We start from the raw sequence: 13,023 nt of genomic DNA on the forward strand, positions 1-13,023 counted from the left end.
ACAGGCTGAATGAAGGATAGCAATGTGGCACTAATGCTTGCAGAACTTTTAATGGCATCATGAGACAGAAATAATGTCCTTTTCCATCGTCAATTGCCACCACTGAGGCATGGTAAAGTGATGGGTTTGGAATCAGAGGGAAGGAGGTTCAAATCTCACATTAGACTGTGTGGTCCTTGGAAAATCCCTTAGCTTCCCTCAATCTCAATTTCCTCATCTGTAAAATAGGGATAATGATAATACCTGTACAACGGTCTTAAAAGCAGAGGTGGTTGTCTGTCATGGCTTTATTTCCAATCCAAGTGCACCTGCCTTTCATTCATGATTACCCTGTTGGACCAGGTTCCAATCTACTCACATCTTCCCTGAGAGTGGCCCCTCAAGGCATTTATCACCTGGGTAACCATAAAGCAGTGGGGTAGGAAAATTCACCCACTCCCCCAAGATAACCACCCTTTTGAACATCAGATCATCCAGTGGCTGTGGCAGGATCTCCTCAGGGGATGCAGTCTGAGCTCTGATGCAGGGCTCATGTAATGAGAGTTCTTTTTACGATTTTGGCAGGACAGAGGAAATCACTCAGGATGAACAGTTATGGATGGCTTATGATCCGCATCACCTATTACATAACATTATCTTTCCCTCGAAGCTCATGCCTCTTCCAAATGTGGCTATTTCTGTCAAGGGCACCCAGGTATACAACCTGCCATCCTAGACTCCTTTCTTTCACTCACATCACCCACCCAAGCAGTTGCCAACTTTTATTGTATTAAAAAGACAACCTTTATACCATATTTCATATACATCCCTCTTCTCTCCAGTCATAGAGACACCACCCTGGTTCAGGCCCACATCGCCTTCTGCCTCCTTTTCCTGACTCAGATTTCTTCATCATTCACAACCTGCTAAAGTAATTTTCCTAAAGAACATGTCTGACCTGTCGCCCTCTACTAAATAAGTACCATGACTCCCTCTTACCTCTAGTATCTAAGATAAGCACCCATTACTGGAAGGCCTTGATGATCCTGCCTCAACCTACCTTTTCAAACTTATTTTACATGACCTGCTTCCTACAATCTGTGGTTCAGCCAAATTCATTTTTTGCTATTTCTCATACTCATACAAAGACATAACTGAAAAATCCAAACATGAATAAAAATGATGATATTTTGCCATCCCTTAAGCAGAAACACATAAAGAAGAAAGGATATATAATAATATTTAATGTAAATATTTTCTATATTAATTGATATCAATTAATTAATATATATTTAAAAATACTTTCTGCTACATTAACATCAGAGACAATTCACCATTGCTGTTTTCATTATGTATGAAAAGCATCTTCCTAAATAGAAAGACGACTCCTAGTAAAATAAACTCACTGAATGTTATGACCTATTATTTTTCATACAGTGTTCTTCCAATTTAAAATAAATAAGAAAAAAATTTACTTGGCTAGCCACATTGATAAAACTAATTGAATGATTAATGACCAGCCAATAATTATTATTTATAAGTCTGTCCTAGATCCCAGGACAGGCAGGTGGGCAAAGCAGTAGATAAAGGATCAGACCTGGAGTCAAGGAGATATGAGTTCAATTCTGGCCTCAGATACTTATTAGCTGTGTGATCCCAGGCAAGTCACTTAATTCGTGTTTTGCCTCAGTTTTTTTCATTTGTAAAATGATTTGGTGAAGGAAATGGCAAACCATTCCAGCATCTTCGCCAGGAAGACCCCATATGGGGTCATTGAGTTGGATATGACTGAAAATGACTAAACAACAAAAAAGGCCCAGGGCATTCATGAAGCTTTTTCAAAAATAATGAAGCACATTGAATCAAATTGTTCGTTGGAACGAAAGAGGTTATGTGCATGTGTACACACATAGACGTTATTTTCACTAATAAAGTACATACTCAAAAACGCTTGCAGACCACTGCTCTGACAGTTACTGACAAGGGTGTTGTTAGAATCAAATGAGACAGTGTATGGAGAACTTTAAAAAAATATATAAATTGAATTACCCTCAGCATTATCATTTTTATTATAGCCCAGTCTGGGTCTGCAGGACATTCAAATAACAATAAAAACTTGAATAGTCAGTTAATTCAAAAGATATTAAAAAACAAACATAAACAACCTGAATTGTCCAAGATAACTAGCATTTGCAGCATAAAATAATTAAAACTCTTACTGCCAGTGTAAAAACTGGGTTTTGAAACATTTCTCCTAGAGTTTTTTTTTTTAACTCTTTCAACTTCCTTGATGTGTTTTGGTTTTACATAATAAACATTTACAGTGTACTCCAGCATACAGAGGTCTCCTGTGACAAAGTAAAACTGAGTAAAATTAACAACAGGGTTGGTAGGTGGAGCCATAGTGCACAGAGCGCTGAATCTGGAGTCAGTAAGGCTCATCTTCCTGAGTTCAAATCTGGCCTCACACACTTCCTAGCTGTATAACCCTGGACAAGTCACTTCACCCTGTTTGCCTCAGTTTCCTCACATGTAAAATGAACTGGATAAGGAAATAACAAACCATTTTAGTATCTTTTCCAAGAAAACTCCAAATGGAGTCATAAAAAGTTGGACATGACTGTAAATGACTGAACAATTTTAAAAACTGGCAATAACACAATCACCTTGTCTCCTAGAGTATTATCTGTCCCTTTTATACCCAATAATCTAAAGTACATTTGTCTCATTAGATTGAACTGTGATTTCATTTCCCCTTTGAAGGAGAACCTTCTGTCAATGCAGATCAGTAACTATTCCACACCTTAGATTCTTAGATTCATGACTAGGGCTCATTCAGTCAGTATGTATCAGGGGACTTGAAGGTTGCCTTAGGGTTTTCTAGCCCTTTGTCCAATTTGCCATGTTCCTCATCATATTTTTTCTTTTATTATTAAAAAAATCCAAAAACCTTCATTGTGTTTCTTTGTGGGTGCCCTTTACTTTTGAATAACTTTGTGTGATTTTATAACAATTTTAAGCAGGCCTTTATACATGGTTGAATCCTAAAGGAGAGCATGTTTCTGTAATTCTCAAGATATTAGCAGAATGGACCCCTAAGCCAGATGCAGATCACAGGTAAGCAGCTATCTGTTCTGGATCAGCTCAGTTCCCAACTTGGACTCTACTAGCTCCTGGTGAGAGTGAGAGATCACGGGCTAATAAAGTCCCTTTAACCATAAACTGGGTGGATGTTAGAGGGCTAATCTTTCAGGAGTTGTGGACATGGTTTTGTTTTGGTTTTTTTTGTCTTTCTTTTTGCTTTTTTTTTTTGCTATGTCCATAGAATCAACTATAATACATTTGTAGTCGGAAGGTCTGGGTTCTAATTTCAGGTGAGCCACTTTTTAGCTGTGTGATCTGGGACAAGTGATTTCAGTAATCTGGACCTTACTTTTCTTTTCTATAGAATGAAGTGGTTAGATTAAATGACCTCTTAGATCCCCTCCCCCACAGCTCTGAAACGATGACTTTGTCTGGGGGTCTTTCAGCAAAACCAGAATGAAGTGTGCTTGTAGTTGGTTCCTCACATGGGGGTCATCTCCGAAGAACTGGGGAGATTGGTTGTGGCTGGCTCTCCCTGAGGATTCTAATCACTTTCTGGAGGATTCTGGGACACCTGCATAAAACCAGGCCTCACCTAAGTGGCTTCAGGTAACTGTTTTTATCTTTAGTTCTGAAGGTATGCAATAGTGCGTTTGTATTAGGGAGAGGTTAATTGTATCAGTTTAAAAAATCTAGAAAAACCTGTTGTACCATATTAGTATCTACCAGTAAAAATCGCTGTTTATTTTCAGTAGGTTCACAGAATGGCATTAGAAATGTGGCTCTCCCTCAGGGCTCCACAGTATGGAAACAGTTCCACAAATGACAAGGACTTTTCTCGAGGTCACCTTATCTTTTTATTTGCTAATTCCTGGGAAGAGAGAACCTGAAGTTTCTCAACTGTTCTTGATTCTAACATTAGAGAAAATGTGGTACAGAGAAAAAAGGATGGAAATTGGAGTCATGGGCCTTTCATTTAAATCTGAACTCTGACTCTTAATATCTTAATTAACATATTAATTCTTTATACTGCCAGGGGCAAATCACTCTACTTTGGGGAGACAGTAGACTCAGGTTCCTCATCTCTGTAATGAGAGGCCAGTTTCAGTGAATTCTGAGGTCCCTTCTAGTTCTAAATCTATGACTGCTGAGGGGCACTCCATCTCTTGGTCTCCATTTTTCTCCAAGGACATTTCTTTGATGAACAAATGCCAGAGAGTCTAGTGTCTTTGATGAATAAATGCCAGAAAGTCTAGCCATTAGCACACATTTATAATAAAAACTCCTTTCCAAAGAGATTGGATCAAATATTTGGAGCTACAAAGGACCTCAGAAATCAATTATTCCAACCCTCTTATTTTACAAATGAGGAAACTGAGGTTCCTGAAGATTCAGTATCTTGCCCAGGGTCATAGAGGTGGGATATGAGGGCTTTTCTCCCAATGTCCTTGTAAGGTAATTAGCACAAATGTTATTATCAGTTCTATCATTGAGGAAAGTGAAGCTAAGATACATCAACTAAGTTATATATAGCCACCTTGCTAGGAACCATCAGAACTGAGATTCAAACCCAGATATCTTGAACCCCAAGTTCAGTATTTTTTTCTATGCACCAAGCTATTCCCTTATTTATAATCTTGTAGCTCTCTTTTCTCATATCAGCCAACTATATCACCCTCAGATACTTACTTCTTCCAATCTCCATCGGTCAAAAAGTTTATTGTACTTTCCTGGACGACCTGAAAACCTATAAAAAAGGAAATATCCAATTCAGTAGAATTCATTGGGAATTCAAAGTAACTACCTCAAAAGAGTAGAAATGGAGATTTTTTGGAAAAGGTTTGTTGGAAAAAACTATTCCCCAAATGTTTTATTTTGGTTTGTTTATATCAATTGACAAGGATTCATTTGATTCTGAAGGCACTGGGGATATGGAACACAAGAAGGAACAATTCCTATTCTCAAAGAACTGAGATTCTAGCAGAGTAAGACCAAGGCACCGATCACAGTAGAGTGGGAAGTACTTGTAGGTAGAGATGGCTTCATTTTTTTATTTCTATCACTAGAGTTTTGCATAGTGCTTGCTATAGAAACTTAATCAATATTTGCTGAATTGAAGTCAAATTTGCTTTAAATAAAGCAAAAGAGAAAGAATAGAAAATTATCAGATGCTTTACTCCCATGGGAGCTAGCATCCAGATGTTCTCCAATCTGTGTGTTTTGTGCTACATAGATGGTACATTTGGGTGACTGCTCTCTCCGGTGTTCATGCTTGGATGGTACTCCTGAACCCCGCCTTAACCAGTCTTGGTGCACAAGTGGCAAAGAAAATGATCCAATTGTGCAGAACTATACAGTTCCCAGATCCCTCCCTCACTGAGTGCTGTGTACTTACCTAAAGTGGCTTAAACAACAGCCAAAACGGCAGTAACATTAACAGTAACAACAAGAAGCAGACAGGCTTCCAGTTGGAGACATTTTACTATGTGTGCCAGGTGATACACTAGGCATTTACTGTACTGTAATCCCTGCTTTTAAGGACGGACACAAAGATATATACAAGGATGGAAAAGAATGTAAGCCTTTAAAACTGTGTGATTCCCAACCCTTAGTACTGGCTTGCTCCTAATACAAATGGACCATTCTATAAGAAAGAAGAAAAGAGCCTTTTTTGGGAAATGGGGGAAGAAGGGGGGGAACGGAGGGAGGAAGGAGACTCTTGCCCTGGCCAGAATCACGGCACATATGGAGGTAACTTACCTGCCCAGAAAAAATGCAATGTAGAAGATGGAGCTGTTTAAGTTGACAAACTGAAATAGGAACATCTTCAGAGCATAGCTGTTCTCCCACTCCAATTCTGTTCGAGGCTGTTCTAAAAGGAGCAGCAGAGGGTGGGTTACATGGACTGATGGAGACACACTTCAGGTGCTAGAATTATCATCATTCTCACTGAATCTCAGAATTGGAAGTGGCCTTTGAGGCCATTTAGTCAAACCCTCATGTGAAGCACAAATCTCTTTGGTGGCATCCCTACTGGGCAAATCATCCCAGTGGCAGATGACGATCTCCTAAAACATTTCATTGTACTGTTGGGTCACTTTAATTGCTATCTAAATCTTTGTTACTTTTACTTATTTGGTCTGTATGTGTGACTTTATCAATTGGGAAACTCTTGGTATGGAAGCTTCTTCCACTAATATTGATTACCACCTCCTCAATAACTTATACAATCACAAAATTCACTGAGAGGCTAAAAGACTTGTCCACTGTCATAAAACCAATATGTGCAAAAAGGACAATTTGAACTCAGATCATCTTGCCTTCAAGACTGGCTTCTCTATCCAATTCATGGATCGCACATCTTACCCTAATAAACACAAAATTTTCATCTCCATATGCAAAGATCAGGAAATGTAGATTATATATGAAACTATAAATCTTGACTATATTTTTTTTGTTTTTTAAAACATGTAAATATATGTATGAAATTAATCCAATATGTTACTTTCAAAGCTATCCTGTTTGTGTTTCCTTCCAAACTCTGGTCCTTTCTGTCCATTGCTCCCAGAAGAATACATCTAATATAATCTTTCAACTATTTGAAGATAATATTCCCATTCCCCAAATTGCTTCAGCACTTGTCAGTGGACCATAGAAAAAGATTCTTCAGAAAAAAGCCAAGAGAATTTTAAGGAGCTACGGAGCAGAACAGAAATTCTCTTTGCTACATTTTCCTTATGGAAACAACATTTAAATGAATGCCCTCAGTTTGATGACTCTTTTCAGAAAGAATTCTAGTGTTAATGACCCCAGAAAATGATTTTATGGTTAGATATTTATCTATCACCCTTTACAGTAGCACAGGCTACCATCCTGCTATCTCTTTCCTTTTCAAAACTTCAATTAAACAGGAAATTCAGGGTCTCACAAATTTTCCAGACTCTCACTTTTTGGAAATTTTCAATTCTCCTTCTCCTCCTCCTCCAAGTATCAGTGCTATGGTAAGATCAAGAGCAGCCAATCACACAAACAGAGACTGGTAGTTATCATGAAACTGTAAGCCCCTTCAGGCCAAGGACTGTTTTTGACCTAAACTGAGTATCATCTAATTTGCTCTGCATTGTGCTCATGGTAGCAGCTTAGTAAATGTTTGTTAAATTAGACATTAGAAGTAGAAGGTAGCTTAATACCTAGGGTAGGGCAACCAAGACTTTGTCTTATAGTATTGACCTTTAGACTACTTCAGAATTACCAAGGAAGCTTAACATTTAGTTAAAGATGATTATTTAAAAGAAGCCATCATATACGCCTTTTTAATATCCAACATTTGCTAGTCATACTTTTTAATATCTAACTTTTGTTAGCCACTATAGTAATAAATGGAGGTAATTAGATGGCACAGTAGATAGAGCGCCAGGCCTGGAGTGAGGAAAACTCATCTTCCTGAGTTCAAGTCTGGTCTTAGACATTTGCTAACTGTGTTACCCTGGACAAGTTACTTAATCTCTGACCTACTTTGCCTCAGTTTCTCCATCTGTAAAATGAGCTAGAGAAGGAAATGGCAAACCACTTTAGTACCTTTGCCAAGAAAACCCCAAAGGGATTTGGACACAACTGAAAAATTACTGAACAGTAACAGTATAATGACAAATTTCCTTTTTGGTGAACTGAATGTCTTAACTATTCCTTACATTATTTTCACATCATCAATCACAAAGTTGACTTGAGTTCTATGCTCCTTGACCCAGGAACCAGTACTGCTAGCTATGGTTCTGCAATATTTGAGGTCACTCAAGCCAGAAGGAAAAAAAAAACCAAACTACCCCTCTCCCCAGAGGCCATAAGTCTTGCTTTCCAGGCTTTACCGTCAGCTCTCTATTTACTGCCATCTTTATTGGAGAAAAAACCAATAGTTGCTATCAGAGATGTGATATGACACGAGAGATTATGATAGACAATAGGTCAATGTGCTGTATGTTCAATGTAAAAGCAAAAAACAAAACCAAACCCAAAAGGCTATCCTTCCTTTTAACATATCTGCATAGAAGCAAACAAATATAAAAGGATGACTTTCTTCAGATTTGGTAAAAACTTGAAAGAAATATAATTTAAACCAGTATAAGTGAATGACATAAAACAAATGTTTGAGATACAATATGTGATAGCTAATACGGTTAGTTAGCCTTAGAATCAGAAAGAACTGAATTCTGTTCCCAACTGTGATAAAATGCTATCTTGTGACCCTGCACAAGTCACTTAAGTGGGTCTTAGTGGGCCAGACAACTCTCTAAGATGGTCTGATGCTGAGTAGATACCACTATGCAAGGCTGGATTTTCATCTATCAGGGTAGGTAGGTGGTGGGTGCAGTGGATAGAGCACTGGGCCTACAGTCAGCATGACCTGAGTTGACACACATACATACATGCACAAGTATATCACTTCCTTATAAATATTTTAATGATGCTCATATACAATTATATATGCATATACAGCCATATAAATATGCAAACACAGTGCAGGCACACATTAGAGATATGTGTGCGTACACATCTATATGCACACGTGTATAAACATTTGATATACAAGTACATGTACATACACACCTATAACATACACACTTGTTAATATATATTATATATAATATATATTTGTAAACAGATACTACGCATACAAGTATCAGAAAAAATATTTAAAAGAAAGTTTAGAGAAGGACGAGTATCGTATTGGGAGTTAGGAATCTTGAATTTTACTGAGGTTTGGGTTACTAATTCCTCCTATGACCTTGGGCAAGTAAGCCATTTCCCCTCTCTGGCACTGTCTGTCCTTATCTGAGGGATGTAGGTGTTATCTAAAGATATTTCATCTCTAGACCCATAACTCTATGATTTTTAAGGGCTGAGTGATGATTACCTTTGTTTCCGACTTGTCTCACTCCTAAATGGTTGGAATTCTTATTTTGAATATTTTGTTTTATTTTTAACAAAGCACAACATGACATAATAATTATTTAAAATAACTAATGGAAAGGAATAGTTGAGTGTATCACTGTTACTGGTTGCCAGACAGCTGAGGCTCACTGAAGGAGAATTCAACATATTAACTTGGAACTGGGACTTTCATATTCCATGAGGTCAGAGGAGATGGTTGTGGATTGGGAGGGGCAGAACAGATGTGTTCCTGGCCAGAAGATCTCTTCTTTCATACTATAAGACTCCTCAAAATACTATTGATACATGTCAGGCATTACTGTCACAATGTCCAGACCCAGACCATACTCTTATTTCCATTGCGGGGTTAGTAGCAAACCTCTCTCTAAAGAAAGTATAAGCTGGGTCCGCAATCCTCAATCAATCAATCGAGAACCATTTATAGTGAAGTCACTTTGTCCTCTATGACAGAATGACTATGGTTATTAAATCACTCTGACCTTTTGAGAAGAGCTCAGCTTCATTGGAGGCAAAAGAGTTTCTACAATCCATGATTTGGGACAAATGAATGACCCACAAGGACAAAGAGAAAGTGGATTGCCCTTTATGCAAGAGAGTAAAAATCTTTTTTTTTTCAAACTCTAAAAAAACTACCTGCAGAAAAGTGAATCTAAGCCCTCTTTCCTTTTTCCTTTATGGTTTCCAGGAAAAAAAAAGTGTTTGGACCAAAATAAAGAAAAACTAAACAATTCCCTCAACTCATCCAAATCCCCAAACTGAGTGTCATCTACTGAAGGTGAAACTAACCCAAAGAAATTAGCACAGGCCTGGAAGGATCAAATTGCTAGTCAGTCAGAAGTGGGTGGAACAGTGGTTTTTGTAGGAGTTTTATCTATTCTTGGATGATTCTGGGTGGAGGGGTTCTTTGAATTAATCTAGTTCAATCTTCACCCTGGGGTATGAATCCCATAGAACTGGAAAGGCTACTTTTTTCCTTCCTGAGGACTGAAGCTAGGAATCGTAACCTCTGTTTAAGGAGTTTTCCAGTTTTAGCTAACTCATGACTTGATCATTCTAAGCCTAAACTAATTTGACTTCTGGCATATAAATAAGTATTTATTTGGTGCCTACTCTCTGCCATATACAGTGTCAGGTACTTTTTTCTTAAGCAAATATTTAGAAATTTTATCTCATTTGATCCTCTTGATAACCCTGTGAGATAAGCCCAATTAACTTTTCAGTAGCTCCGATAGACTCTAAGATTCTAAGCTGTAGAACTGTAGCTAGAGAGAAGAAGGAGGAAAAGGACTAAGTGTTTATACTGACTCTACTATGTACCAGGCACTGAGTTCAACTGTGTTTGTTTTTAACAGATGTCCCATTTGTGCGAGATCGATGCTTTTATTGTCCCATTTTATAGTTGGGGAAATTGGGATAAGCAAAAGTTAAGCAACTTACCCAGGGTCACACAGTTAGCAAGTATAAATATGAGGCCACAGTGAATACATAGAAGACATTGGTCATTCTTGTCACCCTCCCTTCCCCCTCTTCAATGTAGTTATGCTCTGGTTTTGTAATTTAGAATCTTAGAGTCTATCAGAGACACTAACTGGGAAGTATGTGACTGTCTAATATCATATAACCAGTTGGTGCAGGTGTCAGGGGGACTGTGAACCTGTCTCATTGATTTTGAGATCTGTTTTCTTTCTCCTTTCCTTGCATCTATTCCTATGCCCTTAAAGTACAGTAAGGATTCCAAGAGGCTGTAAGATATCCATGGTTGTTAACACTATGCTAGTCGGGTCTAGATCATGGGGCCTGGAACTATGAAAGATCTTAAAGGTCATCTAATCCCATCCCTCACCTCTTTCAACCAATGAGACACAACAAAACTTAAGCCTCCTACTTAAGCAGGGGAATGTGCTTATTCCAGAGATGGGGAAATCTATTAGAGATGAGGAAAATAATTAGGTTGTAACAGCACTGGAAGGAGAGAACGTTCACAGGCCACGTAGCTTTTAAAGAGATCATGGGGCAAGGGTAGGGACCTAGACTGAGCTTCCATTATGAATGTTTGCTCCCACCTCAGTCCCCTCTCCCACTGACTCCCTCCTTTGGTCCGTTTGAAGCTAGGAAGGGTGACTAAAACCCCTAAACCAGTCCTGGAACACCTTTGTGAATGAAAACAAAGTGAGCTTATAACTGAGAGTGTGTGACCCATGCCTAAAGAGGGATTTCAATAGATTTTTTCAGTGCTAACAATCAAATCAAAATGTCCTCATACTAGAAAAAAAGAAAGTGTAGTTACACCATCCATTGTGTTAAATAGTTTATCGTGAATTCAATAACTTAAGTGCTTACCTAGATTGGTAAGGAAATAAGCCACCTTTTCATAGACCTGCAGTTAAAAGAGAGAACCAGTGTTAACAAAGGGTAATAACCAACATTCTGTTCACTGGGGGAAAGGCCAGGTTTTAAGCTGAAAAAAGGGAAGTCTTCAAAACAGATTTCAAACAATGGGACTGAATATATATAATCAGGATTATAGAACAGAAGTTTAAATTGCTAGGTTATTCTCTTGACATTGTATTTTACAAAATGTATACAGCATGATTCCTGGAAGACTGGAGGTAACACTGAATTTCTAAACCAGAATAGTTTTTAATAGGTAATTTGAAGAGCTGTAAAGAAATAAACCAAGAGAACATTTTCCCATCTTGGCACTTTCTAGTTCACACTCTGTACGAGGCACCATGCTAAGCATTTTACAAACAATATTTCATACATCAGTAGTTCAGTAGAGCCTTGGAGAGGGAGTGTTTTCTAAGTTTAGAATGCTCTTTCTTCTCCTCCTGCTGACATCTTATCCCTCCTTCAAGATTCAGCCAAAATTTTCCTCTTCTATGAAACCTGCTTCCAGGACTATCTCTAGAAGTCATCTCTCCTTTCACCAATCTTGATATTCTGTAACCTATAATTTTTTAAAAACAAAACTGAAGGCTTCCAACATGCTTTGCTATGGGACGATGAAGGCAAGAGTCACATAGGTTAAGACATGGATGGATTGAAATCTGAACCCTTGAAAGGCATATCCATATTTGTGCATCTTTGGTTCTAGGTCTAAACCTAGAAGGGAACTTACCTTATTTTACAGATAAAGAAACTGAGGCCCAATGAAGCTAAATTACTTTCCCTGATCATACAGAAAGTAAGTAGCAGAGACAGAATTGGAACTCAGGTTCTCTCACTCTAAGGGCAGTATGGATACCACACTGGCCCCATCTATAAGATTCCACTGAATTATTGACATATTAGAAAATATCTGTAAAATTCTTAGCACTGTGCCTGGCACATAGAATGCTCTTAATACATGCCTGTTTCTTTCCTTCCCTCCTCCCCTTATTATGTTCTACTGAATTATATCCATCTATGAATATTTCTTATCTCTACTACTGAGCAATTAGACCCTTGAGGACAAGGTCAAAGGTCTCAATTCATTTTTGTATATTCTCAACATGAGGCAAGGGGCATGTAGTTTTTATTACCTTTCATGTATATGCCCCTCCAATGCCTTCTGAGTGATATTCACTTTTAATCCTTTTGAGATTTAATTTTCTATGACTCATAATCATACAACACCACTGGTAGAATACTGGTGCTAAAAATGACCGTCTTCATTTCAGGGAGAAGCTGAGGGTCATTAAGAAAGTTTTGTCATTTTCCAAAGATAATACTATTCTCTTGTTTACATGTCAGGCTAATTCACTGGCCAGACCTTTGACTTGATGAGATACCTGGCCATTCGATGAGAATGTTTTTGAGATTTTCCCATGAATCCCCTATAAAAGATCCACCATTGTGTTGCAAGCCTTTCTATTGTTCTTCTAAGATCTTAAGTATGCCAAGGTAATACTCAAGGGCTCTATTTAATATTTCTTAGTTTTGCTACATGACTGATTCACTCCTTTTCTCCTCATGTCAATCCTCAATTATATCTTTGGTGCCTTTTCTTAAATGCGTGAATGAAAAAGT

At 38.0% G+C, this 13,023-nt stretch overlaps 1 protein-coding gene across 1 annotated transcript in view; it reads right to left on the reverse strand.

The window, feature by feature from the left end:
* Positions 1-13,023, reverse strand: part of ANO3 (anoctamin 3) — a 229,858-nt gene that overhangs the window by 24,418 nt on the left and 192,417 nt on the right. Inside the window, exons 17-19 of the mRNA XM_072619308.1 lie at positions 11,353-11,389; positions 5,824-5,935; positions 4,753-4,810 (exon numbers count right to left, since the gene is read on the reverse strand). Coding sequence (XP_072475409.1) covers positions 4,753-4,810; positions 5,824-5,935; positions 11,353-11,389 — 207 coding nt within the window. The remainder of the gene's footprint in view (positions 1-4,752; positions 4,811-5,823; positions 5,936-11,352; positions 11,390-13,023) is intronic.

The sequence above is a fragment of the Notamacropus eugenii genome, chromosome 6 (assembly GCF_028372415.1).
Source record: "Notamacropus eugenii isolate mMacEug1 chromosome 6, mMacEug1.pri_v2, whole genome shotgun sequence".
NCBI lineage: Eukaryota > Metazoa > Chordata > Mammalia > Diprotodontia > Macropodidae > Notamacropus > Notamacropus eugenii.